The following is a 19,006-nucleotide window of genomic DNA, read 5'->3' as shown; positions in this document are numbered from 1 at the left end:
GATTCCATTTACCACTACCCTCTGCCACCTGTTGGTCAACCAGTTACCTATCCAGGTCACCACTTTCGGTCCGAAGTTCAGCCCTTTCAGTTTATTCACAAGTCTTCTGTGGGAGACCGTATCAAAGGCTTTGCTGAACTCCAAGTAGATTACATCTAGCGCATGTCCTTCATCCAGTTCTTTGGTCACCCAGTCAAAGAAATCAATAAGATTCGTTTGGCAGGATTTTCCTTTGGTAAAGCCATGTTGCCTCAGGTCCTGTAGTCTGTTAGCTTCTTGAAAGTCAACTATCCTTTCTTTCAGCAGCGACTCCATTATTTTTCCTACCACCGACGTGAGACTTACCGGTCTGTTGTTTCCTACTTCTTCCCTGTCTCCACTTTTGTGAAGAGGGACCACATCCACTCATTTCCAATCCCGCGGAACCTCTCCTGTCTCTACAGATCTATTAAATAAATCTTTAAGAGGTCCCACCAGGACCTCCCTGAGCTCCCTCAGTATCCTGGGATGTATCCCAGCCGGCCCCATTGCTTTGTCCACCTTCAGATTCTCCAGCTGTTTATAAACTCTTTCTTCCGTAAACGGCGCAGTATACACTCCATTCCCAGATATTCCCTCGGAAGCCGATCGCGGTCCTTCAGCAGGATTTTGCTTCGTGAACACCGAAGAGAATTGTTTAGCACATTCGCTTTATCCTCCTCACTCTCCACATAGCTACTCATTAACTTTCAGTCTTGCAATTCCATTCCTCTCTTTTCTCCAATATATCTGAAAAAGGTCTTGTCACCTCTCTTTACATCTTTAGCCATTTTTTCTTCCGCTCACGCTTTCGCTATTCGTATTTCTCTCTATGCTTCCTTGAGTTTAAGCAGATAATCTTTTCTGTGATCCTCTCGTTGTGTTCTTTTGTATTTGTTGAACAAAGCATCTTTTGCTCTTATTTTTCAGCTACTTATTTGGAGAACCACATAGGCTTCCCCTTTCTCTTGTTTTTGTTTACTTTCCTCGCGTAAAGATCAGTCACCATATTTATAGCAGCCTTTAGCTTTGACCACTGATTTTCCACTTCTCCTATGCCTTCCCACGCCAACAGCTCCTTCTTCAGGTATTCACCCATTTTATCAAAATTAGTACGTGTCACGGTTGTGGCCGTGCCATTATGTTCAGACCTACTGTTTCTCTGTGACCTCTCCAGTCTGCCTTTATTCCTATTGTTGTTCTTCCTGTAAGCCAAGCCTCACTTTGGTCTCCCTGCTTCTGCTTCATTTCCTGTTGTTGTTCTTCCTGTTAGCCAAGCCACGCTTTGGTCTCCCTGCTTCTTTTTCTACTTGTGACATCATCACAAGTAGACTCCTTTATAAGGTCCCAGGGAGTTTTCCTACGTTGCCTTTGCACGAGGTCTCTTAATTTGCCTCTGTGTTACCTGTATAGGTCATATCCCTGCTTGGCTTTGTTCCTGAGTCTTGCTCCTGTCTGTTCTGTGTTTCTTTGAGTCTTGTGTTTCAATGCTTTGCTTTGTTTCTGTGTGTTTGCTTTTGTCTGGGTGCCTGTGGGCACTTCTGAATCCTGATTCCTGGTGTTCCAGCCTGCTAGTTCCAGTACCAGTTTCCCTCCAAGTCCTGCCGGCTGCCTGCACCCAGGGGCTCAACCCCTGGGGAACGGCAGCTAAGTGTAGGTGAAGCCTGGTTCTAATCCCGTGTGTTCCTGTCCAGTGTGTTCCAGTTCAGTGCGTACCAGTCCAGGGCGTTCTAGCCCAGTGTTGGTTGGTGGGTTTTGCCTGCTGCTGCCTCCTCGTCAGCAGCCCAAGAGCTCACGATTACCCCAGAGTCCGTGCCTGCGTGTTTTGAACCTGAGAACCTAACAGGCATCCACCCTGATATTGGAAAAACTTCCTCCATTCGTGAGCACTAAATCCTGCAACGACCCTTCCCTCGTGGGTTCCGTTACCATTTCTCTGAGCAAGACACTTTGACAAGCATCCACAATTTCCCTACTTCTTTCCGATTCCGCAGACGGGACATTCCAATCCACATCAGACAAGTTGAAATCTCCCAACAGTAGCACTTCCACTTTCATATCAATCTTTTGAATATCTTCTATCAGATCCTTGTCTAGCTTCTCCGTTTGTGCCGGAGGTCTGTAGATAACCTCAGTGCGGATACAGGTTCCATCTTCTCTTGTTGATCCATAAAGCTTCTTCTTTCCCCAGGTTCCCCGCATTTCAGCCACTCTGATATTGTCTCTCACATACAGTGCCACTCCTCCACCTCTTCGGCCCTCTCTATCCTTCCTAAAAAGATTATAGCCCGGTATAGTCACATCCCATTCATGGGAATCATTGATATGATTGAGGTTAAAAAAAATCCTGAGTGGTGTAGAATGGGTAAAAGTGAATCGATTTTTCACGCTTTCAAAACATACAAAGACAGGGGACAGAATGAAACTGCATGGAAATACTTTTAAAACAAATAGGTGGAAATATTTTTTCACTCAAAGAATAGTTAAGCTCTGGAACTCGTTTCCGGAGGATGTGTTAACAGTGGTCAGCGTTATCTAGGTTTTAAAAGGTTTAGACAAGTTCCTGAAGGAAAAGTCCATAGTCTGTTATTGAGATGAATATGGGGGAAGCTACTGCTTGCCCCGAGATTGGCCACTGTTGGAAGCAGAATACTGAGCTAGATGGACCACTGTTCCCTCTAAGCTGAGGAGATGCTGTTTCACTATCACATTTCAACAGTGAGGGATAGACAAGCTCTGCAGGACTCCAGGAAGCCCTGCAACTGAAAGCACAAAATTGAAGCAACATACACTTCAATCACTGAAGATGTTTCCTGGCCCTTGAATAAGTCTCCAAAATAAATCTGCCTCGGATTCTTCTTGTTTTGGAAATTGGCTGCACTTTGACTACTGCTTGATCTGTTGTCAGTGTTCACAGGCTGTTTATGGTACTGTTCCACCCTTCAACTGTCATCATATCTAAACAACCCTTGAGCCTTGGATCCAGCAACGTTGCTGCCAAGTGTGCCTCTAACTGTAAGATAGCAATCCAGGTGATCTGCAAGACAGTTCTTTGAGGATGCTATCACATGGCAGTCTGAGCTTGAAATTGTTAGATGCTGTTTCAAATGATATTTTGTTGGAACCACCAGATGTAGTCAAGGCTTAGTATCAGTCGACAGTTCTTTTTTAACCCCATCAAATGGTTACAACACAATAACAACTTCTGTCAGCAAGGTGTACTCAACTGAACACAATTTGGTCAGCAACTGCTTGTTTTCACATGGTTCAGTGGCAACTGCATGCAGCTCCTTCATATTCTCTGCCACAGATTTCAATGTTAGTAGAATGCTGTTCCAGCAAGTTGACACTGCTTGAGTATTTTCTTCAGTGAATGGTCGACTTTTGTTCATAAGAACATAAAAATTGCCATACTGGGACAGACCGAAGGTCATACTTTATGACTTCCATTCCTCTTATTATGACTGGCATCCCCCAAATCCTCCTCGTCTCCCCCCTCCTGTTGTACTCTTCATCTCATTCCTTCCATACCTATCTCAGCTTACATAAGTACATAAGTATTGCCACACTGGGACAGACCAAAGGTCCATAAAGCCCAGATCCTGTTCCAACATTGGCCAATCCATGTCACCTGGCTTCTCCAATTTCCTTCTCAGTTAATTGCTTAAGCCTCTCCGTTACTCCCTTGTCCCTCCTCCCTTAAACTAGGTCTTTGAATATGCAAATCTCTCCGTCACAAGGGCCATCTTGAAGCTCATATCATTTGTTGCACATTCACTAGACATTATGTCTCACAGAAACATGGCTTCGTCCTGGTGACCATTCAACTCTTTCAGAAACAGCCCCTTCGTGTTTTTCCTTTTTTCAATTTCCCCGGCAAGTGCAACAAGGCAAGGGCGTGGCTTTTATCTACACTAATTCAATTTGAATTTCTCTCCCCTTATCTTCTCTGACATTGGGATCCTGCACTTTTTCACTTTGACATCATCCTTTTATGTAGCTGTTGTTTACCATCCTCCTCCCCTTACCTCAAATTCTTTGGAGGAGATCTCTGCTTTTCTTTCTGAATCTTGACGCTCTTTGACCCTTTACTTATTTTGAGTGACTTTAATGTTCCCACATTAAGTTCTCATTTGTCCTTTTTCTCACTCTTAGAACAAGTAGATCTTATCCAATACATCTCTGTCCCCACTCATACAGCTGGTATGCTCTTGATTGATACTAGCTCGCTCATCCTCTACTCTCAAACCTATGCAATTGGATCTAGCATGGTATTCTTGGACCAATCATGCCCTCCTTCATTTCTCAGTTCCTCTCCATGTTTCCCCTGCCCGTATTCCTTCTATACCACCATCTCAAGGTTTCTTTCTGATAATATCTTCCCTCTATTATCCCTCCTTCTATCCCTGTGACATCCGGCCTCTTCCTCCTCATCCACCCCCTTTCACCCGATCCATACCCGGAATAATTCCCTCTACCGAGCACTTGATACTGTAGCTCCCACCCAATCACCAACATACAGAAAACAGTTGCTCCCTGGTTTTCCGCTTCTCTCATTCTGCACAAGAAACAGCTTCATAGGGCATAGCGCGCTTGGCACAAACATCACTCTTCAACTACCTCTGACATCTTTCATACTCGCTACTTCGAGTACAGGTCTCTCTTGCAGCAAGCTATAAAAGACTTTATATCAAAACGTATTACCAATGCGTCTTCTAAGCCAAGGGACTCTTTCCAGCTTACTGAATCATTTGGCCTTCTGGTTCCTCTGCCCCTTCTTATAATCCTTCCATTCTCTCTCCAACTTCATAAGGTATTTTTTTGGGAACAAAAAGGTCATACTCTCATTTCAAGCATCTTTCACCTAGACTTCCATTCCTCTTCCTTCACCACCAAGATCTCCACACCCCTACTCTTTCCTCTCTTCCTCTGATGTACGTTCACTACACCATCCTTAACTTCACTACATGTGCCCTTTCTTCCACGAATCCCTCTGGTCTCTGCTCTTGATCTGTGGCCAGTCTCTCTTTCCAAGCGCACTGCTCCCCAAATTCTCCCCCTTCCTTTAGTACAGCTAAGTATGTCTACAGGTGTGAACATAGGAACATACGCATTGCCATACTGGGACAGACTGAAGGTCCATCAAGCTCGGCATCCTGTTTCCAACAGTGGCCAATCCAGGTTACAAGTAACTGGCAAGATCCCAAAACAGTAAAACAGATTTTATGCTGCTTATCCAAGAAATAAGCAGTGAATTTTCTCAAGTCCATCTTAATAATGGCTTATGTACTTTTCTGTTAGGAAATTATCCAAATCTTTTTAAAACCCTGCTAAGCTAACTATATTTACCACATTCTCTGGCAATGAATTCCAATTACTTCAGTCTACCTCAAGTCTGCCTTGCAAAAAGTTTCATTCTCCTGTATTGTACCTTTACTTTCTATCTATCTATCTATCCCACTTGTTACCTCTTTCAGTTGCTTAGCAGTTTGGGCACCCCTCTTCTGGTGTTCTTCAGCTGTTCCAGCACCTTTCTTCTGACGCTCTTTGCTGGATCCCCCATATCTCTTCTACATCAGCCCTCAACTGTTTTAAGATGTTATTCATTTGCCTAATTAGAAAAATCAAAACAAAGAAACATCTGGGGAAGGCTGACAAACCATGGGCAAAACTGAAAGGAGCTATTTTAAATGCAAGAAACCTTTTTTTTTTAGGAAAGGTAAATAAACCAAGAGAAAAGAAGGCCATTTGGCTCTCATGGTAAGGAAAAAGGTTAGCTTTTGTAATCTACAAGAGATCGAAGAAAGAGGACGACAGGCAACAATATCTGGAAAAACTAAGAGAATGCTAGTAAATAGTCAGGAAAGCAAGGTGCAAGTAGAAGAAAAATAGCTTTAAATAGGTTAGTGATAGGAGGAAGTGCAAAACTGACATTGGTGAGGCTCAAGGATGAAGGCTGACCTATACAGAAGCTAATAAGGAAAGGCAGAATTGCTTAACACATGGAAAAATTATGGCTTACCTAAGTTTTTTTCCCTTTAGTCACAGCAGACAATCCAGACTTGTGGGTTATGACCATCTACCAGTAGGAGGAGATATAGAGGCATATTTTCAAAGCACTTAGCCTTCCAAAGTTCCATAGAAACCTATAGAGTACCAAACTGAACTCTGCCACACAGGATGGTATGCTCTTTGGTCAGTCAGTATTTCTCATAACAAAGCAGATAGAATAAGATAAACATTTCCCTCTCCTCACAGAAATGTGGCATAAACCTGTCAACTAGCAGAACTATGCTCAGGCAACCACAGCAAGAAACCTAAGTGTCAACCTCATGAAAGAGCGGGACTCTGGATTCATTTGCAGTGACTAAGGGAAAGAAAATGATCAGGTAAGCCACAATTTTCCCTTTCTTGCTATCATCAGAAGATGAATCCAGAGACATGTGAGATATAGCAAAGCAGTCAGTAATTAGGGTGAGAACCAGACACACCCACGGCAGGAACCAACGCCCTAAAGGATGCCTTAGACCCAGCCAAAACCATCAATTGGATAAAGACCGGAAAACATGTGTCACAAGCACACTTAGGAGACGTTCACAGAAGAGATAGAACTAAAGAAGCACCTGGAAAACATATGTCTAAGCTATGGCTGCATATGAGCCTGCATGGCCCCGACTGGGGCCCACCAGTAGCAGGAAGGGAGGCTTCATTCAGACATCCATTGAAGGTATCAGAAAGACCCACAGCAACCATGATATATACCAGCAGATGAAAACTCCCAGGATGATTTTCCTCCTGAAGAATGGAGGAAACGGAAGCTAATTAATGGAAATGAAGATATGGGTACCACCACAGGCTACAATGGCAGGGACCATGCTGAGGGTCACCCGTGACTCCAAGACACAAATAAGGGATCTGCACAGAACACTGTCAGGATTTCAAATAGAGATGGAATCAAGCAAAAAATGTCGAGCTGGAGTCACACTGACCATGCAGAGATGGAGCCAGTTCAAGCATGAAGGCACATAGGAGAACTCCGATGTAAGACGGGGAGGATCCTGTTGCACGATAGGGATGATGCCCAGGATTAGGTGAGATTGCACCCCAGGCTCAGAGCCAAGCAGAACCCTACAGACATAGGATGAGCTGAAATATGACACCAGCTAGTCACATTCCACATAGAAAGGGCTGAGCTGTGCACTACAGAACACCAGAGGTGCACTCCCTAGCTACTACTACTACTAGAACAGTTTTCCCAACAAAGTAGGCAAGGCACAGATGACAAGGACAAGGCCAGTCCAAGAGTCAGACATGGAACAGCATTGAAGCTGTTGTGCATGTTCAGAGATGGGTAAACTTCCACCTCATGAATGGTGCAATGCTCCTCATCCATAGATGTAGCTGCATGCAGATCCAGGATAGACCTGTACCTCAGAACCAGACAAAGGAGCAGTGCTCCATAATCAGAGATGGAACTGAAATACACATCCTGAGATGAACTTTGGACAACTCCAAGGATGAAGATATGAGGCATAACCAGAGGAAGGCGGCGATCCACTTCCTGCAATGAATCCTCGCTTCAAACTGTAGAATTGGGCATGCAAAACCCAGGAGAAAGCTGTATCCCATAGACAGAGATGGAGCCAACTGTACTGGATCAATCAAGAAGAAGCAGAGATGAAGCCAAACTCTGCATCCTGAGATAGATGGAGCAGTACGCTTCACAGTCCAAAACGGAGTCGTGCCCTACAGCCAGAGAGAGAGAGAGCACTTCGAATGGCATACAGAGATGATACAGAGACATTCAGAGATGGAGGTGTGGTCTTCATTCAGTGATGGAAGCTATGTTCAACAAGCAGATACAGAGTTGCACTCAATGGGCAAAAATGGATCTTTACCCAACCGTGCTGAACTGACAGTGATGGAGTTGCACTCCACTTGTACCAACAGAAGAAGAGCAACAGCCATGAAAAGGTTGAATTCTTCCAATACCATAGAGCCATGAGCTAGCCAACCAGCCGTAGCCGTGCGCTGAGCTGAAGCTGTCACTGTGAGGCAAAGTGTGACAACAGCCATAGGAACTTCCGGAGGTCAACATAGCTGGAGCCGCAAAAGGACACAACCACGCTGCCTGCCCAGTAGAGAGAGGGCACTCAAGATAGCAAGAACCTGACAGTATGCAGCAGGCAACCAAGAGCAGGCAGCCTAAGTAGCCGACAGTAGGGTCTCGGAACACTGGAGATGAAGAGGCTAGTGAAAGCGCTACAAACTGTCTTCCACTGATCAGCAGTAAAAAAACCAGAAGGCTGCAACCTGCCAGGTGCCCAGTGGGCATCCAACCCAGCACCTACTCCAAGTCACAAGGCTACAGCAGCCCGAAGGCAATAGTACAAGCGCTAAATAATCTGTAAGATGTAAAAAGACTGGAAGCGGTTGCAAAGAAAAGCTACAAAAATGGAATGGGATTTGCGTTGCAAACCGTATGAGGAAAGACTTGCCAACCTGAACATGTATACCTTGGAGGAAAGGAGAAACAGGGGTGACATGATACAGATGTTCAAGGAATTAAGCCGCAAACTAACCTTTTTCGGAGACGGGAAGGCGGTAGGACATGAATGAGGTTGAATGTGGTCAGACTCAGGACTAATGTCAGGAAGAATTTTTTCACGGAGAGGTGGTGGCTATGTGGAATGCCCTCCCGCAGGAGGTGGTGGAGATGAAAATGGTAATGGAACTCAAACATGTGTGGGATAAACACAAAAGAATCCTGTTTAGAAGGAATTGTTCTGCGGAATCTTAGGCTCTTTCAGAACGTAGTACTAGAACCAGTGCTGGGCAGACTTCTAAAGTCTGTGCCCTGAGAAAGGCAAGGACAAATCAAACTCGGGTATACATATAAAGTATCTTGCTGGGCAGACTGGATGGACCATACAGGTCTTTATCTGCTGTCATTTGCTATGTTACTATGAAGGGCATTCATTCATGCCAGAACAGCCCCAAGGTGGCTAAAGATGCAGAGCTCAAGTAGGAAATGCCGCCATATGCTGAAGTCAAACTCCACGGCTGATAATTCTGCAAAGGACAAGAAACAGGTCAGACACAGAGTGTCTTAAGGCTCCTGATGCTGCATAGGATTGCCATCTTAGGGAGACCATACCAGAATGGCTGACGTGCCCCGAAGGCAGCTGCTACAGCAGTGAACCACTAGATGCTCATGTGGACATGGGCCGGCAGCTGCCCTCACATCAGAGAAGAGAAAAATGGCTATCTCTCAGGAAGGAGATAACACAGACCTAGTGGCATAGAACTGCAGCTACCAAAACAAGGAACCCCGCAATCCAGTGTCTGGAGTAAACTCAGAAGAGGGCAGCAAACGCCCCCACAAGCATGAACACAAGCCAATGCCAAAGGCTGCCTATGCAGCCAGGGAACAGCAAGTCAGGCAACCGTGAGGAGGACACTGCCCCTTAGATCAAGGCGAGAAGGAAATACACTTCCCCAGGAAAAGAGGACAGCACATGCCAGCATAGGCACAGCCTCAGAAAGAGAAATGAGCTGCAGACCGAACATAGTTGGGAGGAGTAGCCTGGAGAAGTTGCCAACAAGAAGCTGACAGTGACCTGGGAGCAGCAAGGTCCTGGCTTCTTCTGAGCGGGAATTCTATATGCAAGAAGGAGCCAAGACCCAAAACCACAAAGGCAAGCAAAAAACCTCTGCCAATCAAGAGAATCGGTGCTGTCCACACCACAACAGCCCGAAAGCTGCAAAGACAGAAAAGGAGAAAGAGCAATCCACTATTACACCCTGTGACCAAAATTGCTGCCGCTGACTGAAGAGAGGTACTGTAAAAGTGTGCGCCAGAATCGCTCCCATGCAGGCCCAACGCTACTGTCCTGAAAACACAGGCAAACCCACACACAGGCTGCTCAAAAAAAGCTAGTGTACCGCTACACGTGCACTAACCTGATCAGCTCAAACCCGACAGAGGGGAAGAATGAAAGTTCATATTCACAATTTTGCCAGCCTTACTGGTAAAGGACTTAACTCCAATCAGGTGGCTGAATCCAGACAGCTGCAAGAGTACAGAGATACCTTCGCTCTTCCAGAATGCCAGAAAAACAGAAATCTGCTCTGACCATGGAACATACTGTCCTATGTGGCAGAGTTCAGTTTGGTATTCTATCTCACCTGCTGGTGGATGGTCATAACCAACAAATCTCTGGATTCGTCTGGTGATGACAAGGGAATTTCTGGTCTGTGTTCACAGATTAAAGGGCCAGGAGTGGGACTGCAGATGACAAACACTGATGTGGTAGACCTAGACTGATTTTCAAAACACAGTGCTCAAGAGGAGCTAGGTAAAGGTGGACAGAGAGATGGGGCCAGTTGGGATACACCAGAGGGTACTAAATAAACTTAAGGAAAGTTCTGGTAGCTCCAATGTCTGACCTTTTCAAATCCTTCTTTAGAGTCAGGAATGGTCCTGGAGGTCTGGAGAAAGGTAGATGTGAACCCTCTCCACAAAAGCAGAAATAAGGAGGAGGTTGAAACTACAGGCTTGTAAGTCTGTCCACTGTGGCGAGTAAATTAACGGAAATACTCCTAAAACCGAGGATAGTGAAGTTTCTGGAAGCCGATGGATTAACAGGACCTAAAACAGTATGGTTTTAGCATAACTACAGTAGGTGTTGCTGGATCAAGTGGTATACTTAGATTTAGCAAAGCCTTTGACAAGGTTCCACAGAGGCAACTTATAAACTGAGTACCCTCAGTATAGACCAGGGTTCTCAACCAGTCCTCGGGACACACATAACCAGTCAGGATTTCAGGATAACCCAATGAATACGCATGCAATAGATTTGAATATAATGGAGGTAATGAATGCAAATTTATCATGTATGTTCATTGTGGGTATCTGAAAACCCGACTGGCAAGGGGTGGTGTCCCAAGGACTGTGTTGAGACTGGTTGACTGGAAAGTGACAAAGTGTAGTAATAAATGGAGTTCATAATAAGGAAAGGGAGGTTACCAATGATGTGCTGCAAGGATCAGATCTTGGAGAGTTCTCTTAACATTTTTGTAACCAATACTGCAGAAAAGCTGACAGGCAAGGATTTATTTCTTTTACTTATTATTTGCAGAATCTTGATATACCACAGAATGGCAATGAAATGGCTTCTATACAGTTTACATTAAAATAGATCATAACAAACAGAGAAGCAGAAATCAAAAGGGAACAGGAAAGAAAAAAGGGGGGGGGGGAACGAAGGAGAGAGAGGAGTGGGAAAAGAAATTAATTGTTTTTTTTGGGACCAGGTATATTGGTACGCAGACCACTGTTCTGGGGTGACCATTATAGACAACTGCAGTATACATTGGTGCAATGTCTGTATTGGCCACCTCAAAGGGAGATGCATCTAGTAGAGGATTTGTGCTGGAGAGAGTGTGGGCAGTACATAAGTAATGCCACACTGGGAAAAGACCAAGGGTCCATCGAGCCAGCATCCTATCCACGCAGCGGCCATCCAGGCCAAGGGCACCAATGGTGGGATTATGTTAAAAGTAAATCCTTGGGGGTTTTGGTGTGGGTCAATATTTTAAAGTGGATTGGTATTTCTTGGTAAAACTCACCTGCTATTTGCCTACTAGGGAATTTTCAGTGGGTTTAGAGAAGGATACCTGTGGCTCCTTGTATATGATGCTGAATTTAGCTGCAAAAATGACAATTGTATAGGCCTAGAGAACCATGCAGGGCCCAACCTTCCAATCCTGGAGAATGTCTGTGAGAACTTCATAGATATGAGAAATTATAGCAGTTTTGCAAGGCAAGAAAGATAAATATGAACAAAAATGGTTTTAGTAAGCTGGTAATTGATGTATCCCATTTTTATTATTTCTCTTGACGTTGTGCCCTGTCTGGAAACAAGCAATTTCTAGTATCTTAAATGGTAATATACAATGAGACGTATGGGCCCTAAAGTGACCGGGTTAAAATCTGGTTGAATGGAAGGAGACAGAGGGTACAGGTAAATGGAGTCTGCTCCGAGGAAAAGGATGTTATCAGTGGTGTATCGCAGGGATTGGTCCTTGGGCTGGCTCTTTTTAACATGTTTGCGAGTGATATTGTGGAAGGACTGCCCAGTAAGTTTTGTCTCTTTGCAGATGATACCAAACTCTGTAATAGGTGGTCACCCCAGAGGGTGTGGATAAGGGGATGAAGTACTATGTACGAGAGAAGACCAGAACTTGGGGGTAATCGTATCTGATGATCTTAAGGTGCCCAAACAGGTATAAAAGGTGGTGGTGAAAGCCAAAAAGGATGCTTGGGTGCACTGAGAGAGGATATGGCCAGCAGGAAAAAAAAAAAAAGAGGTGACAATGCTCTTGTAGAAGTCTCTGGTGAGGCACTATTAGAATACTATGTGCAATTCTGGAGACCACACCTATGAAAAGAATATAAACAGAATGGAGTCGGTGCAGAGGGCAGCTATAAAACTGGTCAGTGGTCTTGTCATAAAGAGTATGGGGACAGACTTATAGACCTCAATATGTATACTCTGATGTATTGCTGATAAGCGGGATAGCAAGTACCAAATAAATTTGAAACTATAGTCTGGAAGCAAGGCGGGAGAGAGGGGATATGACTGAGATGTTTAAATACCTCCGTGGCATTAATGTACAGTAGACAAGCCTTTTTTCAAATGAAGGCAAACTCTGGATTTAGAGGGCATAGGTTGAAGTTAAGAGGTTATAGGCTCAGAAGCAATCTAAGGAAATACTTTATAAAAAGAGGGCGGTGGATGTGTGGAATAGACTCCCGGTGGAGGTGGTGAAGACAAGGACAGAGTCTGAATTTAAAGAAGTGTGGGATAGGCACCTGGATCTCTTAGGTAAAAGGGAGATAGTGGTTGCTGAGGATGGGAGACTGGATGGGCCATTTGGCCTTTATGTGCCGTCATGTTTCTATTTTCAAAGCTCAGACTTAAGATCCATAGAGGCATATTTTCAAAGCACTTTGGGAGGCTAAGTTCCATAGGTTTCTATGGAACTTTGGGAGGCTAAGTGCTTTGAAAATGAGCCTCATAGTAACCTATGAAACTTTGTAAGTCTAAGGGTCTTGTCTACTAAGCCGCACTATAGGTACATGCTAAAAGTGAGTGTACGCTAACACTAGAAACAACCATAGGAATATACAGGTGTCTCTATCATTTAGTGTGTGCTAAAAACGCTAGTGCACCTTAGTAAACAGGGCCCTAAGTGTTTTGAAAATGAACCCCGTAGAGGCGTATTTTCAAAGCACCAAGACTTACAAATTGAACTTTGTAATCTATATGCTATGAAAATGAGTCTCAATGTGTATTAACGCTCAAAGAGAGTGTGGCAGCATCCCCTTTTAAAGTCTGCTTATGAAAGTTATGTCATATCCTATTTTTATTTCATCTTATCTTGTTCTTTTGTTTTTTTTATGCATTTTAGATATTATTGAATTTTTATTTATTTTTCTGAATTATATACATATTAGTACTAATTTCAGACGGTGAAATTGTGGGAGGTGGTGGGGGAGGTAGTACACATTTTTCTAGGGGCTTTGGGCATGCTTTAGATGATTTTTGTTTAGTTTGCGACGGCATTAAATTTTTGCTTTTGTTGAAAAGTACATTCTGGATATTAAAGTTTGCATCCTACATAAAATTCTCTTCGGTGAAGCTCCAGCATACATGGATGCTCTTATCAGCTTACCACCTAGGAACTCTTCTAGACCGTCACGCACGTACTGAATCTTCACTACCCAGCCTGCTGTGGCATCAAGTATAAAACCGCCTAAGCATCCACCTTTCCTTATGTTAGCGCTCACTCGTGGAATGGATTACCAAAATCTGTAAAATCTATTCAAGATCATTTGGCCTTTAGAAAATCTCTAAGGACACTATTATTTGGGAAAGCTTACGCTACAGACCCGCCTAGCATCTCTAACTTCTGAACTGCTGCGGTCGTAACGACATATTGAACTCTATTACTGTTTCTCCTTTTCCTCTCCTTTGCTGTTACTCGCTAATCTCTTTACTTCATTGATGAATTGATGTATGTTTTTGCAGACTGATGTAAGCCACATTGAGCCTGCCCACGGGAGGGAAAATGTGGGATATAATGCTATAAATAAATAAATAAATCTATTGTATTCAGTTCATATTATTAGACACGTACCAGAATGTTTAAAAAGACTGAATAATTAAAAAACATTTTTGAACCAATAGTTCTTTGGAAGAATAGGTCTTGAGAAGGGACTTTTTAGGCTAAGATGTTTCCAACCTGAAGTGAGGTGAAAGGGAAGGATTGGGTGACCGCAAAATCATTTTTCAGCGCACCTGTAAAAAATGCATTTAAAACATTTGTGCCAAAAATGGCCGTGCAGCAAAATGCAAACTGCAACGCGTCCATTTTGGGTCTGAGACCTTACTGCCAGCCATTTACCTAGTGGTAAAGTCTCAAGCGGTAATGACAAACGCGCATCAAATGCCGCTTGGTGTGCGTCCGAAATAAAACGTGCATATAGGACGTGCGTCAAAAATGAAATTACTGCAAGAGCCATGCAGTAGCCGGGCAGTAACTCCATTCTGGCACGCGTAGACACTTACGCAGCTTAGTAAAGGGCCCCTTGGTGGCTAAAAGTTAACCTCATGGGAGTTATGAAGGCACGTGAGGAAAAAGAGGAAAGCTAGGAACACGGGATGAGCAATCAGTGGATATAGGTTGTGAGGAAAACGCGGGGGAGGGGGAGAGGGAGAGCGAGGCACCCCAGAGAAGCAGGAGAGCCCATTCCACAAAGGGGGGGAAGAGAGGGTAAAGACTACAAGACCCAGCAGCCCCTGGGAGACTGACACACTAGCATTAGGGACTCTCATTTCCAGCAACCCCCAGAGGCGGCTCAAGGAAGGACAGGTGATGGGAGTTCGCAACAACCGACCTGGAGAGCCAGGGGAAGGGAGGCTCCAACCTGGGCTAATCAGGAGAGTAAGGAACAGCTGGGAGAGGGAGGGTTAGAAGAACCCATGGAGTGGCAAGAGGAGAAAGGAGAAGAGGAGCCCAGGGATATCTCTGCTCTGGCTAAAACACAGGGAGAGAGTTTAAAAGCCAGGTAAAAGTCTGGTTTGTGGGGTTACTGAGAGAGGGAAGAAGGTGGTTAACCCGTAGGGAGGGTTGGGGGAGCACATGTTCCAGCCTGAGGCCGTGAGGAGTGTTTGTCAGGAGGGAGTGCTGACAAAGGAAGGGGCAGATCCCTGCATACTTCAGACTGGGGATCGGGGGTTTTGGGCCTGGAGGATTACAATATATTTTCTTTACCTTGTGGATAATATACCTTCTTTACTTTATGGATTAACTGAGTATTCCCTCTACTGTGTGGACTGCAAATACAACAAATTTTCCTTAGCTGGGTGGAGTCCAGTATTTTCCTTTACCCGGTGGCTTATAAGGAGTCACGGCTCTTGGGGATCAAGAGGGGGTTTCCAAACCAGTAGGCACATTGGCAGGGGTGGGGGAATGCTGCCTTGAGAGAGAGACCAGAGCCCATACAAGGCTTGATCCCAGCACCAATCCGCTCGGTGGAATCGTACTCCAGCAGCCTTGGGAGCTTCACAAGGTAGAGGCCCAAGGCAGACAGCCTTTGAAGACAAGAAGCGGATCTTGAATGGATCCGTACTAAACTGGAAGCCTCCTTGCAGACGGTGTGGATAACATGAAGAAGGATCTAGCAAAGCTTGAAATGGTACAGAATTTGAGTACAGGAAGTAAAGAACATCTGTGAACAAAACAAGAGTGGGACTTGGGGATAATCATATTGGATGATCTTCAAGTGGCTAAATAAGTAGAACTTGCGTGAAATTAATCCTATATGGGGACATACATTAATGGTCACTCTGATGTATGTTCCCTTTATACATCTATTCCTCAAGAAGATGCAATAAGAATCATAGAAAGCATTCTTGAAGACAGGGAAAGACCACATCAGATTCCTACAGAGTTTCTCTTGCAATTAGCAAGAATTGCAATGAAGAAAATTATTTCTTGTTTAATGACAGATTTTACTTGCAACCAGTGGAGTTGCCATGGGGGCAAGATTTGCTCCATCAATTGCCAACCTGTACATGGCAGACTTTGAAAAAGAATGGATTGCCCATTGCCCTTTCAAGATGTCATACTAGAATGGTGGAGATACATTGATGATATCTTCATGTTATGGACGGGCACAACAATGGATTTAATGAATTTCATGAAATGGATCAACAGTTGTAATGAAGCCATCCAATTACTGAGCAGCACTCCTTTGAATGCATTAATTATCTTGATGTTGAAGTGAGCATTTTTGAGAGTAATTTTGTGACTAAAGTTTATAAAAACACAAACAGATAGAAATACATTTTTCCACAACTCCAGCTGTCATCCTAAACAACTAAAGAATAGTCTTCTGTTTTCGCAGATGCTTAGATTAAGACACACATGCACTGAAATGCATACTTCAAATTGCAAGCTAAGAACTTAATGAGAGATTTGGCTAAGAGGGGATATTCCCATACAGTCCTCAAAAGAGCTTATCGAAGAGCCAAATTGCTTTTGTCCAGTACCACTAAGGATAATTCAGATGAAAATGTATTCACTATGGTAATGCAGTATAATGAAGCTAGTCCATCTCTAGCTCGGATTGTGAGGAATAGATGGGAAATCATGCAAACCATCGATGCATTCAAGAATGCCCATTTACGCATTGCCTTTTCAAGGTGCAATAACATTAAGGAAATCATTAGCCCTGCTGATCTCACACCTCTCAAAAAATGCTAAAAAAATTGTTGGTCATTTTAAATGTGGACTTTGTCAAATCTGTTTCATCACCATACAAACCAAACAATTCATTGATTATAGTACCAACAAATCTTACAAATTATGTCATTTTACCAACTGTCTATCTGATCATGTCGTCTACATAATTAGTTGTCCTTGCAACACAACATATGTCGGGATGACCACCAGAGCTCTTAAAATAAGAATTCTTGAGCACAGATCAAACATCCGCAGAAAGGCTCTTAAAGAACCATTGGTAGAGCACTGCCTGTCAAATAAAATCACAAATTTGAAGAATTGCAATGCTGTGCAACTGACAAAATTAATCCTTCCAATAGGGGAGGGAATCGGAAGTTGAAATTACAAAAGAGAGAAGCCAAGTGGATATTCAATCTAAACACACTAGAACCTAATGGCCTGAATAGCAGTGTTGACTGGCATATTTTTTTACTAATTAATTTATTAGTAATGGTCCAATTAATCAGTATATTTAAATCAACCACGTACATCATGATGTCAAGACGCCATTTTGAATTACAAGCGTCTTCATTTGAAGTATGTTTCCATGGTTGTTCTTGTTTTGTGCTGAATTCTACAATGTTATATATTTCTAATGATTTATTTTTTCACATAGATTTGAAGCATCAATATATTGTGCTCAGTTCCTGAGGAAGCCTTGTTTTTGGAGTGAAACGGTGGCCCCCGTCGAACTTCAAGTGGAGAGTGCTTGTTTTCAAAGCGATATGCAGCTGAGGGCTTTATTATCCTTTTTTTCATGCTGTCATTGAAGTATGTTAACTAGTAGAAGAATTATTTAAGAAAAAATAATAAAAAATTGAAAAAATAAAGAGTAAAAAATACACTAACTATTTTAGTATTAGGTTACCCATTTTGGTCTCTAGTTTATACCGCCTTGGTTGTGAGCCTCTATAAGTCTCTACAGAGACTCCATTTAGAGTACTGTGTACAGTTCTGGAGATCACACACCTTCAAAGGATATAAACAGGATAATCTACTGTGGCAGCATTTAATTTTCGAAACGGTGATGATGATAAAATGAGGGAAAATGGTTTAAAAGAGCTAAGAGGACTGGCTGCTAAGGATAGGACTTTAAAATCAGGAATAAAATGTGGAATACATCTGGTCTGGGCTTCCAAGATGTTATTTTAAACAAAGGTGGAAAGAAGGGGCAAAAAACAGCCAGCAAGCAGCCAAAAGTACACACTTCAGAGAATAGAAATAGGATCCAAATGAAGAAAATAAGAAGCAAAATAAGCACCAACAAGTTAGAGGCACAGCACTGATAAAGAAGGCTAAAAGAGAATACAAAGAGAAACTTGCCACAGAGGCAAAAATCATAGTAACAACTTTTTCACGTACATCAGAAGCAGAATGCCTGTGAGGGAATATGTGGGATCATTAGATCATCAAGGAGAAAAAAGGGATGCACAGGGATAACAAGGCCATGGTGGAGAGACAAAGAATTCTTAGCTTCGGTCTTTACAGAAGAAAATAAAAGGTTTATTTGTACCAGAAATGGTTTTCAAGGGTGACAATGCAGAGGAACTGAAAGAAATCTCAGTGAACAGGAAATAGCAACAGGCAAAGCATACTTCTCCTCCAATTTGACATGTCCAGTGCGTTCGACATGGTAAACCATAAAATACTATCAAGGGGCTCATTTTCAAAGCACTTAGCCTTCCAAAGTTCCATAGGTTTCTATGGAATTTTGGAAGGCTAAGTGCTTTGAAAATATGCCTCTAAGACTCCTAGATTACTTCAGGATTGGCGGACACATACTTAGTTGGATCAAGAGTTTCCTAACCACTAGAACATATCAAGTGAAATCAAGCTCAAACATATCACCACCGTGGAAAGCAGAATGCGGAGTACCTCAAGGATCACAACTATCACCGATCCTTTTCAACCTAATCATGATCCCACTAGCCAAATCCTTATCCAACCAAGGCCTTAACCATTTCATCTATGCAGACGATGTCACAATATACATTCCTTACAAATGTGATCTGACAGAAATCACCAACAAAATCAAGCTCAGCTTGAATATCATGGATTCATGGGCAAACGCATTTCAACTAAAACTCAACACAGAAAAAAACACACTGTCTCATCCTCTCATCCCAATACAATA

At 43.3% G+C, this 19,006-nt stretch overlaps 1 protein-coding gene across 1 annotated transcript in view; it reads right to left on the bottom strand.

Moving 5' to 3' along the window:
* ZMYM3 (zinc finger MYM-type containing 3) overlaps positions 1-19,006 on the bottom strand; it is a 271,782-nt gene that overhangs the window by 49,259 nt on the left and 203,517 nt on the right. Inside the window, 2 exon segments of the mRNA XM_030209787.1 lie at positions 5,487-5,588; positions 15,633-15,817. Of these exon segments, the coding sequence (XP_030065647.1) occupies positions 5,487-5,588; positions 15,633-15,817 (287 nt within the window).

The sequence above is a fragment of the Microcaecilia unicolor genome, chromosome 7 (genome assembly GCF_901765095.1).
Source record: "Microcaecilia unicolor chromosome 7, aMicUni1.1, whole genome shotgun sequence".
Lineage (NCBI taxonomy): Eukaryota > Metazoa > Chordata > Amphibia > Gymnophiona > Siphonopidae > Microcaecilia > Microcaecilia unicolor.
This window is presented reverse-complemented; position numbering and strand designations above follow the sequence as displayed.